Source organism: Nerophis lumbriciformis, linkage group LG17 (assembly GCF_033978685.3).
Source record: "Nerophis lumbriciformis linkage group LG17, RoL_Nlum_v2.1, whole genome shotgun sequence".
NCBI lineage: Eukaryota > Metazoa > Chordata > Actinopteri > Syngnathiformes > Syngnathidae > Nerophis > Nerophis lumbriciformis.
This window is the reverse complement of record NC_084564.2, coordinates 10,490,575-10,512,500: the sequence shown is the minus strand read 5'-3', so window position 1 is coordinate 10,512,500 and position 21,926 is coordinate 10,490,575. Positions and strand designations below refer to the sequence as shown.

The 21,926-nt window shown below is 41.2% G+C and overlaps 2 protein-coding genes across 2 annotated transcripts in view; one reads left to right on the top strand and one right to left on the bottom strand.

The window, feature by feature from the left end:
- The window catches only part of LOC133614458 (autophagy-related protein 16-1), a 43,089-nt gene extending 39,470 nt beyond the window's left edge, over positions 1-3,619 (bottom strand). Inside the window, exon 1 of the mRNA XM_061972431.1 lies at positions 3,484-3,619. The gene's annotated coding sequence lies outside the window, so the exon portion shown is untranslated. The remainder of the gene's footprint in view (positions 1-3,483) is intronic.
- Positions 3,620-8,064: 4,445 nt separating this feature from the next.
- The window catches only part of nyap2a (neuronal tyrosine-phosphorylated phosphoinositide-3-kinase adaptor 2a), a 28,145-nt gene continuing 14,283 nt past the window's right edge, over positions 8,065-21,926 (top strand). The window contains exons 1-3 of the mRNA XM_061972424.1: positions 8,065-8,277; positions 14,227-14,440; positions 17,972-18,252. Of these exons, the coding sequence (XP_061828408.1) occupies positions 14,241-14,440; positions 17,972-18,252 (481 nt within the window). The 5' untranslated portion in view covers positions 8,065-8,277; positions 14,227-14,240. The remainder of the gene's footprint in view (positions 8,278-14,226; positions 14,441-17,971; positions 18,253-21,926) is intronic.

Sequence of the window (21,926 nt, the reverse complement as noted above, 5' to 3'; positions counted from 1 at the left end):
GAAGTTTGTTCAAATATGACCCCTTCTTTTCCCCCGAAAAATGGCCCAAAACCATTGGAGCAAAGTTTGGCGCCATGCCACGCCCACATCTTATGGCGTGGGAAAATTTGGTTTGCAATTTATCATCGCCTATATGTGTAGTATCTGTCATTTTAACCACGACTCAGTTTACCAAAGTCCCTGGGAGAAATTTGTTAACGTACGACCTCTTTCCCCCCCCGAAAAATGGCCAAAAACCATCGGAGCAAAGTTTGGCGCCATGCCACGCCCACATCTTATGGCGTAGGAAAATTTGGTTTGCAATTTATCATCGCCTATATGTGTAGTATCTGTCATTTTAACCACGACTCAGTTTACCAAAGTCCCTGGGAGAAATTTGTTAACGTACGACCTCTTTCCCCCCCCGAAAAATGGCCAAAAACCATCGGAGCAAAGTTTGGCGCCATGCCACGCCCACATCTTATGGCGTAGGAAAATTTGGTTTGCAATTTATCATCGCCTATATGTGTAGTATCTGTCCTTTTAACCACGACTCAGTTTACCAAAGTCCCTGGGAGGAATTTGTTAACGTACGACCCCTTTTTTCCCCCGAAAAATGACCAAAAACCATCGGAGCAAAGTTTGGCGCCATGCCACGCCCACATTTTATGGCATAGAAAAATGTTGTCCGCAATTTATCATCGGCCCCATGTGTAGAATCTGTCATTTTAACCGCGACTCATTTGGCCAAAGTCCCTGGGAGGAATTTGTTAAAGTACGACCCCTTTTCCCCCGAAAAACAGTCAAAAACCATTGGAGCAAAGTTTGGCGCCATGCCACGCCCACATTTTAGGGTGTAGGAAAATTTTGTTCTCAATTTATCATCACCTTTATGTGTAGTATCTGTCATTTTAACCACGACTCATTTGGCTAAAGTTCCTAGGAGAAGTTTGTTCAAGTATGACCGCTTTTTTTCCTTGAAAAATGGCCAAAAACCATTGGAGCAAAGTTTGGCGCCATGCCACGCCCACATCTTATGGCGTGGGAAAATTTGGTTTGCAATTTATCATCGCCTGTATGTGTAGTATCTGTCATTTTAACCACGACTCAGTTTACCAAAGTCCCTGAGAGAAATTTGTTAACGTACGACCCCTTTTTTCCCCCGAAAACTGGCCAAAAACCATCGGAGCAAAGTTTGGCGCCATGCCACGCCCACATCTTATGGCGTAGGAAAATTTTGTTCGCAATGTATCATCACCTCCTTGTGTAGTATCTGTCATTTTAACCGCGACTCGTTTGGCTAAAGTCCCTAGGAGGATATCTCTAAAGTACGACCCCATTTTGTTTGCTGAAAAATGGAACACAAAAACCAAGATTGCAGACTTCCTGTTCATTTTCAGGCATGGGTTCTTTAGACTTTTATGTGCGCCCCGTCATTGTAGACGTATCCTGCATTTTCCGTGTCGATATGTGAAACTGGTTGCAGGTGCTGGTTTTTTTGTAATTTTAAAAGGTGGTGCTAAAAATCCAAATTTGAAATGTAATTTTCGGGAACCCCAGAATCTTAAATTTTTTTCCTGCAAAATATGTCGCAAAATGCGTCCAAACGTATAGACGAAAAAACACATAAGTTTCAATACATCTATGTACTGTATTTATATATTTATTGTATTTAAGTGATTAGGATTTAAAGTGGGGGCAGCACGGTGGAAGATGGGTTAGTGCGTCTGCCTCATAATACGAAGGTCCTGGGTTCGATCCTGCGCTCGGGATCTTTCTGTGTGGAGTTTGCATGTTCTTCCCGTGACTGCGTGCACGGTAAAAACTGTTGCCTAGATCTAACTCAATAAAAATAAGGCAACATTTTGCAACCACTTTTTGTAAGTTTAGTCAACTAATTGGTATTTTGAGTAAGGAGAACTTGATAATAAGCATTTCGCACAAAGATTAAGTTGCGTTTACAGAAAAAGCCAAGAAATGGAGTAAAATCAATGTAAAAAAAAAAAAAAACATCAGCATATTAAACAAACAAGACAATTAAAATAAGTAACATTTAAATGAAAAAAAAAGGTTTGTACTCCATTTTATTAATTTTGACCAATTTACCCTCTCTTTCTTTTGAAAATGGAAACTGCTTAAAATAATTAGTTAGCATAATAATAATAAAATCAAGACATATCAAATTGCAACCTTTATTAAATCATTACCATATAAAAACAGTGGCAATGAGCTGGACACTATGAATAGTCAACATCCATATTTAGTGCATACAAGAATGCATGACCTCAGATTATTATGTGCTGCTTAGAAGAACATTCAGAGTAAAAAAATGTTTACTGTCTACATCCTATAAACAACTCACAGATCCCACCTTTTGACCAGTTGCAGCTTCAGAGTGGGGCAATTTAGTGTGTATAAAACATAAACAAACTTTATGTTGATTGGCAATACTAAATTGGCCCTAGTGTGTGAATGTTGTCTATCTGTGTTGGCCCTGTGATGAGGTGGCGACTTGTCCAGGGTGTACCCCGCCTTCCGCCCGAATGCAGCTGAGATAGGCTCCAGCTACCACCTCAACCTCTTCATGCTCTCTCAGGGAGAGCATGTCCCAAATTCCAAGCTGCTGTTTTGAGGCATGTTAAAAAAAAAAAAATGCACTTTGTGACTTCAATAATAAAAATATGGCAGTGCCATGTTGGTATTTTTTTCCATAACTTGAGTTGATTTATTTTGGAAAACCTTGTTACATTGTTTAATGCATCCAGCGGGGCATCACAACAAAATTAGGCATAATAATGTGTTCATTCCATGACTGTATGTATCGGTATCGCTTGATATCGGAATCGGTAACTAAGAGTTGGACAAAATCGGCAAAAAAGCCATTATCGGACATCTCTAAGCACAAACATACTCTGGTTTAACATATTTAAATGTTTAAAAGTGATTTATATGCAGAATGTTGATGGCAGTAAATAAATACGTTTTTATTAATACTTAAATTTAACCACCAAAAATGATTATTATTGTCAACTTAGACATGTGTGTTTAGGGATGGGTACTGTTTACATTTGAACTGGTACGATACCGGTTCCAATTTTCAACTAATAAATGTTAACTGTTTTAAAATAAAGTATATTTTTTTAAAGTAACATTTAAAAGTACGTTTTATATTGTTTTAATTATATGAGACTCAATTGTAATTATATTGTTTCATTTGCAGTGCAGTTGCACTTCCAAGACACTAGATGGCAGTGCCGTACAGACTATTAATGGTACGTTGTCTAACTCGGAAGTAGCGTTTTCCACCAAGTTGAACGAGTTTATACTGCTAATATTGTACTTATTACTTATTTGATTGAAACATTCAACTTCCTTGTGGTTTTTCGTACCAAATTAGGAAGGTGTTGAAATCGCCATGTCACTAATGCTAATTGTAGCCTGTCTATGGCAAATCCAATGTAAATTAGCATCAAGCTAGCCCATTTTGGAAGAGCGGAGCCTTACTTTAGTTTTAGCGTTTTCGACCAAGAATTCTCACTTTTGTTGCTTTTGGAAAAAGTTTGGCCGAGTCCGCCCGGAGTGCTGCTGGCGGATTGTTGACGTCAGCCGGTGTTCGGTCTGAAACAGGAAGTGACGTCACATGCAACAACAACAACAAAAAGGTATTGAAATATGGCACCGTTTTTACGTGACTCGGTACCCGGTAGTACCGATGGAATTTGGTCCGTGCCTTTAAAAGTACTTAAGTGTATTTTGTGTCCGCTACCAGGAAGTGTCAATTCAATAAAATGTAATTTATCTGTGTAATGTCCATAATTATATTGTTTCTTCCTTGTCACTGTCACATTACACACAACATGCAATATTACATGGATGTTATACTTCAAGCTACTCAAAGCACTTTGACACTATTTCCACATTCACCCATTCATCTCCACGCACATTCACACACACATTCATCCATTCATACACACAGAACCGGCCCAAACCATAAGCGTACTAAGCGCTTGCTTAGGGCCCCGCGGCCACCAGGGGGCCCCCAAAAGCAATTAACAAAAAATTCTTATTTTTTATTTTTTGCATGTACGAGTCTGACTGATGATTTCTAAATGATCAAAGATATATTATTGTACAAAAACACAATTTTAGGTCAACAGAGTGCTGCTGCTGATCTAGGCCTAGTGATTCTTCCTGCCTCTCTTTAAATGTAAAGCTGCCTCTGCTGCACCTGTGACCTTTGCCGCCCGCCGTGCAATGCCAGTGCGCACTGGGCATCAAAAGCGCAGATAGAGGCAAAACAATGTCACAAAAAAGGACATATCCTTCAGGTGCAGAAAAAAGGAAGAAGAAGAAAGTGGAAGAGGAGAAAAAATGCCATGATAAAGGTATGTTTGCATGACTTGGTAATAAAAAGTTTACCAAAGAGATTTGTAGCTGTAATTAGCTTTAGTTAGGTGACGTTAGCTAGCTAGCAATATGTTTTTAGCATCAGGTTACTAGTGAGATATGTTGTTTGCACAAATTGTTTGCAGCAGAGCACGGTAATTTATGTGAGTTAAATAAACATTATTTTTTACATCAACTCATAAGTTATGTGAAACTTCCCCAGGAGCATTGTTAAAATACTTTGGAGGCACAGAATCAGCCCAGAGCCAGTCCACATCCTCAGGCTCAACTGTGAGTGATGAATCAGGTGAGGAAAAGACTGTCACCATACAGTATACATTTAATTTCGTAGTATAAACATTACACCTGAAGGGAAATTAATGTAGTCAAAGTATCTTATTAATATGTGTGCCTATATGTATGTATGCATGTATTTCATCTTAGGTCCATCTCCATCTTCTACAGTGCTCTCTCACACACCTCCATCCTCTGTGCCCACTGTCCCCTCCATGTCTAAAACCACAGCTGATTTATCTAGTAAGTTAACTGCAAAACACCCTTTATAATTGCTCATTGTACTGCAGAACATTCTGAGATTAATAATTATGTCCAACAGTGCAATTTAATGACCTTATAGGTCCTTCTTTTTTAGTCATTGTCTTTCTTTGGTCACTTCCTCAGCAACTTCCACCACAACGTCCCCTTCACACCATGGACCATCATCAGCTCCGCCAGTTGACCCAGCTGAGTGGCCTTCTTTCCTCTCAGATTCAGACAGGACTGAGCAGGTGATCAGAGGACCACTGTCTATTAAGGAGAACTTTTCATTCCCCAAACGGCATGATGGCCGAAGTTTTCATTATCATTATACCTACAGACAGCTAGTAAATGGGGAAAAAGTCAAGCGTAGCTGGCTGACTTATTCAAGAAGTAAAGATGCAGTCTATTGCTTTTGCTGCAAATTATTTTCCAAAAAGTCCTTAAAACTGGCAGCCGAGGGACAGCTGGATTGGGTCAACATAGGTGCACTGCTGAAACAGCATGAAAACAGTGAAGATCATTGTAGCAACATGGTGAAATGGAAGGAATTTCCCTTGCGTCTTTCAAAGGGGAAAACTATTGATGAATTTAACTTCAGTAGACTGCGCTCTCTTTGTACAAAGTAAACATTAAATATGAACAATTAACTAAAAATATAAACTAGTAATTAAAGACTAATATGTACAAGACTGATGAGACAAGATGACACTTTTACTGTAAATACAAAGCTTTATCACTTGGACTGTACAACCCCAGGCCACTCTTGTAGCTGAATGTTTTCTACATTTTAAGATTAGGAACCATATGTGGCACTCTGGACATCATTCGTTAATTCATTGGTATTATTTATGTTCTTAACTGGGCCACCCCCATATCTTTATAAATGACATGTCATTTGTAAAGACATGCCAGGCTGACAATAGGATAATGTAAACAACACTGCCAGAGCCGCAATGAGTTTATAGTAGGTGTGTGAATGATCAACAATCAATATTATTGGCAGAAATAGAGGGCCCCAAAATCAAATTTTGCTTAGGGCCCCATGGAGGCTTGGGCCGGCACTGCATACACACATCTATGCGCGCACACACATTCAGCCATTCACACACACATACGCACTGTCACCCATTCATACACATTCACACGCACATAGACACACACATTCGCCCGTTCATACGCACGTTCATACACAGGCACATTCACATGCGCATTCACTCATTTATACGCACATTCACCCATTCAGACACACATTCAGCCATTCATACACATTGTTACGCACATTCACCCATTCATATGCACATTCGCACGAAGGTTCACCCATTCATACGCACATTCAGTCATTTATACGCACATTCACCCACACATCTATGCGCACACACATTCATCCATTCATACACTCATTCGTACATTCACACACACATACGCACTGTCACCCATTCATACACATTCACATTTACTTATTCATACACCCATTCACACGCACATAGACACACACACATTCACCCGTTCATACGCACCTTCACCCATTCATACGCATATTCATACACAGGCACATTCACCCATTCACACGCACATTCACTCATTTATACGCACATTCACCCATTCATACGCACATTCAGCCATCCATACACATTGTCACGCACATTCACCCATTCATATGCACATTCACACGCAGGTTCACCCATTCATACGCGCATTCAGTCATTTATACGCACATTCACCCATTCAAACACATCTATGCGCGCACACACATTCATCCATTCATACACATTTTCGTACATTCACACAAACATACGTACTGTCACCCATTCATACACATTCACATGCACATTTACTTATTCATACACCCATTCACACGCACATAGACACACACACATTCACCCGTTCATACGCACGTTCACATGCACATCCACACGCACTTTCACCCATTCATACGCACATTCATACACAGGCACATTCACCCATTCACACACGCATTCACTCATTTATGCGCACATTCACCCATTCATATGCACATTTGCACGCAGGTTCACCCATTCATACACGCGTTCAGTCATTTATACGCACATTCACCCATTCATACACACATCTATGCGCGCACACATTCATACACATATTCGTACATTCACACACACATATGCACTGTCACCCATTCATACACATTTACTTATTCATACACCCATTCACACGCACATTGACACACACACACACATTCACCCATTCATACGCACGTTCACATGCACATCCACACGCACTTTCACCCATTCATATGCACATTCATACACAGGCACACGCACCCATTCATACTCGCATTCACCCATTCACACGCGCACACTCATTTATACACACATTCACCCATTCATACACACATTCCGCCATTCATACACATTGTCACGCACATTCACCCATTCATATGCACATTTGCACGCAGGTTCACCCATTCATACGCGCATTCACTCATTCATACGCACATTCACCCATTCATACACATTGTCACGCACATTCACCCATTCATATGCACATTCACTCATTCATACATATTCACACCCATCCATTTCCTATGAATTGATTTACATGGACCCCGACTTAAACAAGTTGAAAATTTTGGGTGTTACCATTTAGTACGGAGAAACTGAAGGGACATGGGAGAAATGTATTTTTTTATAATTTTTTATTTTATTTTTTTTAGACATGTATCTCGTGCGCACGAGAAACTTTTTATAAAGTTATAAAAAAATAAAAAACTTTTTTTTAATATATATATTGTTTTTAGGTATGTTTCTTGTGCGCACGAGATACATGTATTAAAAAAAAATAAAAAAATATATAATTGTTTTTTTCCCCCCCCCATGTCCCTATAGGGGCTCCGTAATTTAGTGGTCAATTGTACGGAATATGTACTGTACTGTGCAATCTACTAATAAAAGCTTCAATCAATCAATCAATGCTTAAAAAAGTGTTGGTTTTTTTCAACAAGGTCAAAGTTTTTCCAGTGGTGGAAATTTAAAAAGAAGGTTCTTGTATTTCAAAAACAGAAGTTACTTTCACTTTCAATCCCTCCGTGGATGACACACATGCATGGGAGGAGTCAGACAGCTGAGGATGCTGTCAGGTTGCCGTGGTAGCAGCCTCCGGTTTCTCTTGCCGGCTGTCGCGTGTGTGCGTGTGTCAGGTATCGAACACGTGAACAGACGCGAGGGAAGGACGTGGCTTTGAGGACTAAAGTCGCACGCCGCGGAGGTTGACGGTCGCCGCCTTGTCGGCGACGATGGCAACCTTCATCCATCTTTGATCGAGGAGAGGAAAGGAAAGGACGCGTCGGGAAGGAAAGGAGGGAGGATGAAGGGAGTGAGAGTCTAAAGCTGGCGTCTGGTAAGAATCTTTTTTTTTTTTTTTACATCTGCTGGCGGTGACCATGACACCCCCTAACCCCCCGCATCAGGTGACTGTCAGTTCATAAAAACATGAAATAGGATTTAATCATGTGGCCAAACGTCTCAGCTGTGAGTCATCAGACGCTGACCGCGTGTCGACCACCTGAGCGGACACCATCGGCGGTCAGGGTCAAAGGTGACCATGGCGGCCATCACTAAGACAAAATAGACCCTCTTTGACCCCCCCCAAATACACACACAGACAATCGGTGTCGGCCAGGAAGCATTACATCATGCTTCCCCTGAGAGATGCTGCTGTTGCTAGGTTACAGTTGCCTGACTTCCTGTTCCATTTTTAGAGAGCCGGGGGAGTGGGGGAGGGGAGACAAAGATTCGGTCAGAATGAAGAACGCTCGATCGAACTAAAACTCATTCTGAATTCGACACGTTTTTGACGAGAAAATGACGCAAAATGTCAATTTATCGGCAGTCCCAGAACAATAATCCACACACTCATAAAAAAAAGCCTATTTCTGACACCGTAACAAAAATATTCTGTAAAATTTACGTTAAAAAACTGGCAGCTCAGAATTGACAATGTTTTTAATACAGAATGAGTCAATTGAAAAACTGTACTACGGTTATTCTTTACAGCAACATTTTGGCCAAAGTTTACCATAAAAACAGCGGTAGATTTTCTTCGGCTTACCCGAGTCGTGGCGCGGGGACTGCAGCCTAAGCAGAGAAGCCCAGACTTCCCTCTCACCAGCTACTAGGTCGTGAGTTCAAACCTCGGCCGAGTCATACCAAAGACTGTAAAATGGGACCCATTGCCTCCCTGCTTGGCACTCAGCATCAAGGGTTGGAATTGGGGGTTAAATCACGAAAAAAAGATTCCCGGGCGCGGCCACCACTCACCTCCTAGGGGGTGATCAAGGGTAATGGGTCAAATGCAGAGAATAATTTCGGCACACCTAGTGTGTGTGTGACACAATCATGGGTACTTTAACTTTACTTCATCCAGCTCCTCCAGGACATAGTCTCCCCAACGTGTTCTGGGGCTTTCCCGTTGCGGTCGCAGAGGCAAAAATTGACATGGGAGGAGTTCGGGGAAGCCATGGGAAACGACTCCCCGGACGGCTTCGAAGACATTCTGGACCACCATCCGCCGCCTCTGGAGGGCGAAGCAGTGCACTGTCAACACCGTGTATAATGTGTGCTGCTGACCTCGACTGCGGATGTTGTGGATCGGTGGAATAAATACTTCGAAGACCTCCTCAATTCTACCAACACGTATTCTAATGAGGAAGCAGTGCCTGGGGACTCTGTGGTGGATTCTCCTATTTCCGGGGCTGAGGTTGCAGAGGTAGTTAAGAAGGGTGGGAGAGATCTGCCCGGAGTTCCTTAAGGCTGTGGGGCTGTCGTGGTTGACAAGACTCTGCAGCATTGTGTGGACATCGGAGGCGGTGCCTTTGGATTGGCAGACCGGGGTGGTGGTTCCTCTATTTAAGAAGGGAAACCGGAGGGTGTGTTCCAATTATTGTGGCATCGCAATCCTTAGCCTTTCCGGTAAGGTCCATTCAAGTGTACTGGAGAGGAGGCTACGGTGCCTTTGGATTGGCAGACCGGGGTGGTGGTTCCTCTATTTAAGAAGGGAAACCGGAGGGTGTGTTCCAATTATTGTGGCATCACAATCCTTAGCCTTTTCCGGTAAGGTCCATTCAGGTGTACTGGAGAGGAGGCTACGTCCGATAGTCGGACCTCGGATTCAGCAGGAGCATTGTGGTTTTCATCTTGGTCGTGGAACTGTGGACCAGCTCTATACTCTCGGCAGGGTCCTTAAGGGTGCATGGGAGTTTGCCCAACAAGTCTACATGTGTTTTGTGGACTTGGAGAAGGCATTCGACCGTGTCCCTCTGGAAGTCCTGCGGGGAGTGCTCAGAGATTACGGGGTATCGGACCGTCTGATTGTGGCAGTCCGCTCCCTGCATGATCAAGTGTCAGAGCTTGGTCCTCATTGCCGGCAGTAAGTCGGACACGTTTCCAGTGAGGGTTGGACTCCGCCAAGGCTGCCCTTTGTCACCGATTCCGTTGACTACTATTATGGACAGAATTTCTAGGTGCAGTCTGGGCGTTGAGAGGTGCCAGATGTGGTCCTGCTGGCTTAATCTGACCAGGATCTTCAGCTTTCACCGGATCGGTTTTCAGCCAAGTGTGAAGCGACTCGGATGCAAGTCAGCACTTCCAAGTCCGAGTCCATGGTTTTTGCCCGGGAAAGGGTGGTGGGCCATTTCCGGGTTGGGGAGGAATTAAAGTACCTCGGAGTCTTGTTCACGAGTGAGGGAAGAGTGGATCGCGAGATCGACAAACGGATCGGTGTGGCGTTTGCAGTGATGCAGACCCTGTATCGATCCGTTGTGGTGAAGAAGGAGCTGAGCCGGAAGGCAAAGCTCTCAATTTACCGGTCGATCTACGTTCCCATCCTCACCTATGGTCATGAGCTTTGGGTTATGACCGAAAGGACAAGATCACGGGTACAAGCAGCCAAAATTAGAGATAGGGTGAGGAGCTCAAAGTAAAGCCGTTACTCCACCACATGGAGAGGAGCCAGATGAGGTGGATCATCTGGTCAAAATGCCCCCCGAACGACTCCCTGGGGAGGTATCAAGCACCAAGTTATGACTAAGAAATTAACATGATAGCAGTTAGCATATGCCACGTACTAAGTTATAAGACTAAGGTGCATGGCGACAACATTTGCTGGAAAAAGTTAGCACGCTAGTGTTAGAATGCTAACGTTAACGAAACGTTTTGAAGTTTGAACGGGATCAATCAGATGAACGAGGTGGGAGTAATCGGCGGACAAAAACGCTACGGAATTGTAATAATAAATGGATGAATTTTGTTGTAGCGTAACGTGTGAATGCTTTATCTAACCATTATAATTAGAGATGTCCGATAATATCGGACTGCCGATATTATCGGCCGATAAATGCTTTAAAATGTAATATCGAATATTATCGGTATCGGTTTCAAAAAGTAAAATGTATGACTTTTTAAAACGCCGCTGTGTACACGGACGTAGGGAGAAGTTCAGAGCGCCAATAAACCTTAAAGGTACTGCCTTTGCGTGCCGGCCCAGTCACATAATATCTACAACGTTTCACACACACGAGTGAATGCAATGCATACTTGGTCAACAGCCATACAGGTCACACTGAGGGTGGCCGTATAAACAACTTTAACACGGTTACAAATATGCGCCACACTGTGAACCCACACCAAACAAGAATGACAAACACATTTCGGGAGAACATCCGCACCGCAACACAACATAAACACAACAGAACAAATACCCAGAACCCCTTGCAGCACTAACTCTTCCGGAACGCTACAATATACACCCCCCGCTAGCCCCTACTTCCCCCCCAACTCAACCTCCTCATGCTCTCTCAGGGAGAGCATGTCCTAAATTCCAAGCTGCTGTTTTGAGGCATGTTTAAAAAAAAATGCACCTTGTGACTTCAATAGTAAATATGGCAGTGCCATGTGGGCATTTTTTTTTTCCATAACTTGAGTTGATTTATTTTGGAAAACCTTGTTACATTGTTTAATGCATCCAGCGGGGCATCACAACAAAATTAGGCATAATAATGTGTTCATTCCACGACTGTATGTATCGGTTGATATCGGAATCGGTAATTAAGAGTTGGACAATATCGGAATATCACAAAAAAGCCATTATCGGACATCTCTAATTATAATAATAAAAAATGTAAAATACATCCTGCAAGCAGTTCAGCAAAGACAACATGCGACCAAATGAACTAATTTTATTAAGTTTTGTAGACCAAGTACTAGAATAAGTTACCAGCGTAGGTCAGTGCTTATTCTGATGTTTAGGCCTGCAGAATGTTTTGATGCGCGGAGGACCTCTTCACACTTTTGAGTAGCAATGAGAATTAAATCCACAGTTTTTATTGACTCACTGGCAAAAACCAAACATGGATCAAATATTAAAAAAAATAATAATCAGATCTTAGAGTGAAAAACTGGCAGCTCAAAAACCTAAAAACAATGAGTGCTCCCTATGGTGGTTAATTTATGTAAATACTTTTTTAATTCTGTGAACTGAATTTTTTTTACATTTTATTTTATTTTTTACATCACTTTATGCTAACAATATCATTGACTAAACAATTGTCAGCAACATTTTTGTTTAAAAATTCAGTACGTAAAAAACAAAACAAAAACAATTTTGTTTAAATTTACAAATGTCATTTTTAAAACAAATTTTGCTTATATTAAAAAAAAAAAAAAAAAAAAAAAAAAAAAGGCCAACTTCCTGTTCGTTTTCAGGTATGGGTTCTTGAAACTTTTTCGTGCGTCCAATCACAATCAACGTCTCTAGCGATATTTGTCCCGATTAGGGATGTCCGATAATGGCTTTTTTGCAGATATCCGATATTGTCCAACTCTTAATTACCGATACCAACCGATACAGATATATACAATCGTGGAATTAACACATTATTATGCCTAATTTGGACAACCAGGTATGGTGAAGATAAGGTCCTTTAAAAAAAAAAAAAGAAAAAAAAAAAAGATAAATTAAAAACATTTTCTTGAATAAAAAAGAAAGTAAAACAATATAAAAACAGTTACATAGAAACTAGTAATTAATGAAAATGAGTAAAATTAAGTGTTAAAGGTTAGTACTATTAGTGGACCAGCAGCACGCACAATCATGTGTGCTTACGGACTGTATCCCTTGCAGACTGTATTGATATATATTGATATATAATGTAGGAACCACAATATTAATAACAGAAAAAAACAACCCTTTTGTGTGAATGAGTGATGGGGGAGGGAGGTTTTTTGGGTTTGTGCACTAATTGTAAGTGTATCTTGTGTTTTTTATGTTGATTTAATAAATACAATTAAAAAAATTAAAAAAACAATACCGATAATAAAAAAAAAAAACGATACCGATAATTTCCGATATTACATTTTAAAGCATTTATCGGCAGGCCGATATTATCGGGCATCTCTAGTCCCGATACGTGAAACTGGTGGGAGAGGCTATTTTTTTTTTTTACTAATTTCAAAGGTGGAGTCAATTTAAACATTTCATTTTGGGTCACCCCAAAATTAAAAAGGTCACATGACATCCTTGGCGTGCGTGTTTGTTTCCTAAAACTAACCAGTCGTCTTCAGATTTGCTGTTCCATGGTCATGGAATGAATAAAAGGATCTGAGGTTACCTGAACTCATCACTTTGGGGGAATTTCAGGCCATTTTAAAGGATCGAGAAACTGTTTATTTGGCACTTGTTTTTATTCAAACATTTTATTTGTTTTTCCTATTGGTGCTTTTTTTATATTAATGTCTTAAGTAATTTGCTCTTTAACTATAGTGTGTGACTGCTCCTGATTTTGTATTCTATTTAATTATGAAACATGTTTTTGCCGCCCTCTTGGACAGATTTTAATCTGAATTCGGGTTTAACGGGTTGAATAAAGAACAACTTAAATGAAATTAGACATTTTTTTGCCATACCTCGGGGACATTTGCTGCATTTTGAAGGCATCAAAAAGATGTTGATACAGGAAGAAAAATAAACAAACATCCAATTAAATTTGGCCTCTGCTGTGTTTGCTCCGCTGCTCGGCCTTTAAAAATTAAGCGACATAAATTCAGCGTCCAAAAAAAGCTTTTCGTAATAAAAACACGAACCAACCTCAATAGGTACGGTTTATTTATGTGAAATGTACTGTTTTTTACAGTAATGCACTGTAAAAACAGTAAATTTACATAAAATTTTTGGCGCATGAGCTACTTTAAAAAAAAAAAAAAATTAAATCCCGTAAATATCTACATATTTTTCTACAGTGTACAAAGAACATCTATGAAGACCTTTCAGTATATAAAACTCTATTCTTCCCAGCTGCTGCAGGAATCATGACGTCTCAAGAGGAGGCTTCGTCCTTCCGCAGGTTTTTCCGCTATGTAGAGGACAGCTGCCTTCGAGCGTACGACGATCTCGTCATCCAGAACGCATCGGACATTTCCCGAGAGAGCGACCGCATTCGCAACAAGACCAACTGGACTTACTTGCAGGAAAAAAAACAGAAGAAGCGGCAAGGAGAAGAAATCAAACGGTACGCTTTTGTTATATTTGGGCTTAGAGAGTTTGGTCGCCTGCGACGAGGTGGCGACTTGTCCAGGGTGTACTCCGCCTTCCGCCCGAACGCAGCTGAGATAGGCTCCAGCTCGGGGTGTAACGGTACACAAAAATTTCGGTTCGGTACGTACCTCGGTTTAGAGGTCACTGTTCGGTTCATTTTCGGTACAGTAAGAAAACAACAAAATATACATTTTTGGGTTATTTATTTACCAAATTTGCAAAATCTTCCACCAAAAATATTTTTCTTAGTGGAATATTTGATGTGAAGTAATGGGAACCTTGGATAGGTCAATAATTCATAATAACATTGATTTTGATTCAATATTATGTTTTGAGCAATGACAGTTTGAAAGAGAAAAAAACAGCTTTGGTTTATTAGTCAACATTCAACTTTTTCTAAATGACAATTAACCTTTAAGCTTTTTTATTTCACTTTTGTTATGTTTTTGTTTATTTTAGTAGTATTTTTAGAATGTGCCGTGGGCCTTTAAAACATTAGCTGTGGGCCGCAAATGGTCTCCGGGGCACACTTTTGACACCCCTGCTATAGATAATACAAAATTAAATGTGATAAATCTATGGATAAAAAGCAGAGCCTGGCGACGCATGCGCGTTTATCATAACTCTCTCTCTCTCTCTGTCTCTGCCCCTCCTTCACCAATGCTGCTGCACGCACAAATTGTTTTGTTTTTAACCCCTTCTTAACCCTGAACGTACATTGAAAATACACGCAACCCTAACTCAAAATGCCGGACATTTGAGGCATTTAAGAAACTCCGCCCTGACAGCTCCGCAAAAGAGGACATGTCCGGTGAAAAGAGGACGTATGGTCAGTCTATCCTAGCCCGCTAGCTGCTAGCATGCCGTGTGTTGTGCCTCGGTGTGCATTGTTTACACAACGTGCATTACGCTACTTAATATGTCCGTGTGGAAACTCGTTCGGTACACTTTCGAATCGGAACCCCCGTACCGAAACGGTTCAATCCAAATACACGTACCGTTACACCCCTAGCTCCAGCACCCCCTGCAAACCCAAAAGGGACAAGCGGTAGAAAATGGGTGGATGGAGTTTGGTCGCCAGAATGACAAGTTCTTAATGATCTCAACCGAAAAACTCAAAAATAATCCAAATACCATATTTTCCGGACTATATAGTGCACCGATATATAAGCCACACCCACTAAATTTTAGAAGAAAAAAAAATTCCCCATATATTAGCCACACTAAGTCGCAGATATATATGTTGTGAAATTAGTTTAGACTTAGACAAACTTTAATGATCCACAAGGGAAATTGTTCCAAACAGTAGCTCAGTTACAATGATGGAAATTGTAAGGATGGAAAGGACAATGCAGGTATAAATAGACTAAATATAGCGATATAAAATATAACATATACGTAATATTTACATATGTACAGTATATTATATATACTGTACATAAATTATATTATGTCTATATCATATATACAATATATAACAATTACCATGTACAATATTACAGTATATTTACACAGAAATATTTTATAAATGTTTAATTACATATCTTGTTTCCAAACACGGCAGTAAAACGGCTGATCAAACAAAACAGAAGTCATCATGCACCCACTAGCTGTGCAAGCTAGCCAATCAGCTAAACAGACTGAATAACGCCACGGTGGCGTTTTAGTGAATTTACTGGGGAATTTGTGAAAATGAAACAATACAAAAAGAATGCCAATATAAGTTTATAATAGTAACACAGACACTCGCAAGCGTGTTAGCTAATGCTAACGGCGCTAGCTAGATTACATGACGATAGCACGTACAAATATGCATGTAAACACTCCTACAGACATCACACATGGGACAGTTTAGTAAGTAAGAATTGTTTTAGTTTGGATTGAAGTGACGAATGAAGAATCCACACAAGTAGAAACGCTATAGACAACTAGAGGACGAATGGCAATTATACTTCTGGTTGAAAGCTCTAAACAGGAAAAACACTGCACCGACTGCAGTGAGCAAACTCGTCCAAAGGATGGGGCCATAGCACAAACACCTTAGCAGTGTTTGTTTTGTTTTTTTAAATTATTGCATTATGGCCATCAGCAAAGAAAAAGCCCAAAATTAGCTGCACTGTTTTAGAAACCATGCAGTGTAGGAAAAAAATAGCGGCTTATAGTCCGGAATTTACGGTAATTGCTCAATCAGGATCCTCCTACAACCCCTGGCAAAAATGATGAGTCAGCAGACTTGAGGGATGTTCAGTTGTTTCATTTTGTAGAAAAAATATAACAGACATGACAATCGTTTCAAACGACAACTTTCTGGCTTTAAGAAACACTAAAATAGAAAAGGTCAGTTCAAAAAGAGTTCGTAAAACAGTTCAAAAAGAGTTTGTCTGGAAATTGGGCAGATCCTGCCATCTGTCCGCTTTGAAGTCCTTGGGCCAGAACAACATCCTTCTGTTGATTACCATACATGAGAGAACACAGGAACACCATCTTGCTTCCGCCCCCTACACACTGATCTTTTGAAACCTACCAAGAGTAAGGCTCGTAAAACTCACGAGCCTTACTCTTGGTAGGTTTCAAAAGACAGCCTTTTGTCTTCTTGTCAGGAACACAATGTAATACAAAGTTTTTGTGATCATTTAGAAACAATTATTCTAACAGGTTCCAGTTGTGGACTTTGGATGAAAGTGATTAAGGGATAAATTTGCATTGGGCAAAGTGATGATGTTGGAACTTTAGTTTTGGCTCCAATGACACTTATGAAGATGACTGCCTGAAGAAAACAGGCACATTTCCAGTCACTGATGATACATGCTGCATGTCAGCTAATGATGGCTGCCATTATTTCTTCAATAATTGACTTTGTGTCTTTTATTCCAACAATGGAAAGGATGTTTGGGGATGACATAATTTTCAAGATGCTATTGCATCTAGCCACAGAGCTAGACGTGTTACAACCTCTCTCGAAGAAAGTTACATAAGGTCTATGTCACGTCCTGCAATGGAACATGTGAGGTGGGAATGAAAGAAAAATGGTGGATGCCAAGACTCCAACCTGCAAAACCGACCTGACAACAGCAATCAGAGAAAGTTGGAGCAAGACTGATGAAGAGTTCTGTTAAATCCATGCCTCACAGACTGCAAGCCAGAGGTGGTGCAACAAAGTATTAGTGCTTTTTCTTTGTTCTTCATGATTCCATTCCTTTGCTTGCCCCAAAAATTAAACTGATACTGATTGCGACAATTTATTTTCTTGATTTCTTTCAGTGGTACTTCAAGCCAGAAAGTTGTCATGTCTGTCATCCAATGTTTTCCCTCCAAATTTAAACAACTGAATGAAAATTCTCCAAGTTCGCCGATTCATCATTTTACCAGTGGGTTGTAGTTAAGAGACTAGATTGTTTAGCCGTACGATGAAAGATGCTCTACAAAAACCAAGGAACCACGGTAACATCAGGCTCCATAACCCCCTTCGGACGCATTTCATAAATGTTGCTCTACATTTATTTAGGACCGATGAAGAGGTTGCTGGTACAACAGAGACCACGCACTCGGGGAAACATTTCCGAATGGGTTTCATGACCATGCCGGCGCCACAGGACCGCCTGCCGACTCCAGGCCAGGGTTTCAGTGTTCGCTCGCAGTCCCTCAACTCGGTGGGCGGTGACGACGACGCCAACAACCGAAAACAACCGCCGCCCAAACCTAAGCGGGATCCCAACACCAAACTCAGCAGCAGCTCCGAGGCCCTTAACGGAGTCGCCATGACAGAAACTCAGGAGCAAGACGAAGGTGAACGCGACTCACAGTCTAGTTCAGGGGTCGGCAACCTTTACCAGTCAAAGAGCCATTTTGACCAGTTTCACAAATTACAGAAAACAATGGGAGCCGCAAATTTTTTTCGAAATTTTAAATGAAATAACACTGAATACAAAGTTTTTTATTTGCTTTGTATAAACCAGGGGTCTGCCCACACCTTTATGTGGAATTTGAAAGCTGGTGCGGCACGCGGGTTTTAAATGAATGGCTCAATGTCATGCGCGCCGTGATGGTACAGCATATAGCACCCACTGCAGCCAGCGTGCCTGATCAACCACCCTTTATGTGGGGCTTCCGCTTGCTCACGTAGGTGACAGCAAGGCATACTTAGTCAACAACCACACAGGTCACACTGACGGTGGCGGTATAAAAAAAAACTTGAACACTCTTACTAATAATGCGCCACACTGTGAACCCACACCAAACAAGAATGACAAACAAATTTCGGGACAACATCTGCACCGTAACACAACATAAACACAACAGGACAAATACCCAGAATCCCATGCAGCCCTAACTCTTCCGGGATACATTATACACCCCCCCCGCTACCAAACCCCGCCCACCTCAACCGACGCACAGAGAGAGAGGGGGGGGTGGGGGGGTTGATGTGTAAGGGAGCAGGGTTGGGGTGGGGGCGGGGTTTGGTGGTAGCAGGGGTGTATAATGTAGCCCGGAAGAGTCAGGGCTGCATGGGATTCTGGGTGTTTGTTCTGTTGTGTTTATGTTGTGTTAAGGTGCAGATGTTCTCCCGAAATGTGTTTGTCATTCTTGTTTGGCTTTGGTTCAAAGTGTGGCGCATTATTAGTAAGGGTGTTAAAGTTGTTTTATATGACCACCGTCAGTGTAACCTGTGTGGCTGTTGACCAAGTATGCCTTGCTGTCACGTACGTGTGCAAGCAGAAGATGTATATTGTATAACAAGTGTTGGGCTGGCATGCTGTTAATACAGATTGTATAGGGCGCCAAATTTTGTACCATCATGGCACGCCCTTTATAGCCGTAAGGGTGAAAATCTGTGAATGTTAATCCCGGAAATCGGTGAATATTAATCCCGGGAGTTTTCTGCGAGAGGCACTAAAAACCGGAAGTCTCACGGGAAAATTGGGGGGTTCAGCAAGTGAGCTACTGAGTCGCATCAGAGTGATCAAAGAGCCGCATGCGGCTCCGGAGCCGCGGGTTGCCGACCCCTGGTCTAGTTGGTCATCTTAAAGTTGATGTGGAGGTAACAGTTAGTGAAGCTCAGGCCAAAGAAGCCTTTGAAATGAAATACAGGACTGAGCAAAATCCGCCTTTAAAAACAAAACCACAGGCAGACAACGGAACCCGCTTATGTTGAAAAACCGACATACTGTTCAAACAAATTACTGCAAAAGTTCTGTATAAAACATACTAAGAAAAAACAAACATGTGTCAACAAGATCCTTTGTCATCACCCATTGTCCTCGAGTCTCTGGACAGTCGCCATTGACGTCAGTCCCTCAGTCCAAATGGCGTCAACACAAACGGGTTTCACTGCAATCGTGGATATCAAACAATTAATGGAGGAATAGTCATGGACCCACTATCTGCTGATGCGACTTCCACAGTTAGCTAAACCACCTTTATAACTCCCTGGTGAGGAGGGTTTTTAGGACTTTACTGAGGATTTGGTGAAACTAAAAAACACACAAAGAATGCCATTGTAAGTTAGTGACGTAACAAATGGTACAAAATGTGCATTGAGACTGTAAACATGCAACAGTTTGTCAGTATTAGGGATGGAACGGTTTGTTAAAAACTCTGCACCGTTTTTTGTGTTAGTCATCAGTTTGAAAAGTAAAGTAGTTCTAATCATTCGTCAGGCGAAATTAGCGCTGTGAATTTCGCATTAACGTAATCACGAGATCGACCAATCAAACAGCTGTTAAACGTTGACCATCACAGAAATTGAGTGAAATGCTGTCATCTTAAGAAGTGTTCAGCTAAGGACTCCAACAAAGGTCTAATCAGTCCACTGGCCGCGTGTTTGCCTTCCCAACCTTCAGTCAGTTACATTTATTTGCATCAAGGACGAGACATACTTACAGAGAGAGGCTCTCTGGATGATTGTCAACACACGTCAACACTTGCTGGATCGTGTCAAGGCAAGAACCTCAACCCTCAGAAGCGGTGAGTACTAATTTTCACAAGTATCTGCAAGGCGTTGACTTACAAAAACGGTGCAAAAGAAAAGTTGCCATGTGTCAGGTTCAAACACTGATGACATCTATTAAACAAGACAAGAAGCAAAGAATCTAACAGAGACAGAATTAAATTTGGACTCAATTTTGAGGAGGGACGCGGCCACTGTACTCTCTGTACAGCAGGGGTGCTCACACTTTTTCTGCAGGCGAGCTACTTTTCAATTGATCAAGTCGTGGGGATCTACCTCATTCATATATATAATTTATATTTACTTATTTATGAAATATATGTTTTTGTTAACAAGTTAAAGGTATTTAATGATAATGCAAGCATGTTTAACACATATAGTTAATATTGTTAAAAAATTAAAGGGGTTTAATGATAATACAAGTATGTTTAATAAATATACCGGTAGTTAATATTGTTAACAAGTTAAAGGTGTTTAATGATAATACAAGCATGTTTAACACATATAGTTAATATTGTTAAAAAATTAAAGGAGTTTAAAGATAATACAAGCATGTTTAACACATATAGATTCCTTTCTTTCATGAAGACAAGAATATAAGTTGGTGTATTACCTGATTCTGATGACTTGCATTGATTGGAATCAGACAGTGGTGATGATAACGTCCGCATTTTCGAATGGAGGAGAAAAAAAGTCCTCCTTTCTGTCCAATACCACATGAAAGTGGTTGCTTTTTGGCATCTTATTTGTCCAGCTTCCGTACTCCTTTGTATACACTTTACAAGAAATACATTGTCGGCAAACTCCGTAGCTTGCTAGCTTGTGCACGCCAGCTTTCTGAGACTCTTATTTTGTTAGCACAACTGTGCAGTCGGTCTTTGGAGTTTTGACGACAGGTACGGCGCCAGAGTCTGTTGAAATAAAGTGTTTCTCGCCTTCCAGTCGGTAATTTTAATGAGCTGGCAGCAGTCAGCGTCATCTCAGAAGACCCTCGGGTGCCGTGAATGTCAATCAAGTGACGTCATAGTGAAGATTTATGATCGCTCATTTTTAATGCCTGGCTGGTGATCGACTGACACACCCTCCGAGATCGACCGGTAGCTCGCGATCGACGTAATGAGCACCCCTGCTGTACAGTCTTGCACCACGCTCTGCCCAAAGATTGCACGCCTTCTTTATTTGACTTTCTCCCCCCACATTACCACAGCTGCTTCCAGAGGGAAGTGGGTCGTAAACAGCGTTGCTTTTGGTTACCGAACAGTTCAAAAGGAGAGGTCGTAGAATAGTTCAAAAAGAGTTCCATAAAATACGTCAAAGAGAGTACGTAAAATACTTCAAAAAGAGTTAGTCTGGAAATTGGGCAGATCCTTGGTTCTCTCCGCTTTGAAGTCCTTAGGCAAGAACAACATCCTTCTGTTGATTACCATACATGAGAGAACACAGGAACACCATCTTGCTTCCCCTACACAGTGGAGTTTTACGAGCCTTACTCTTGGTAGGTTTCAAAGACAGC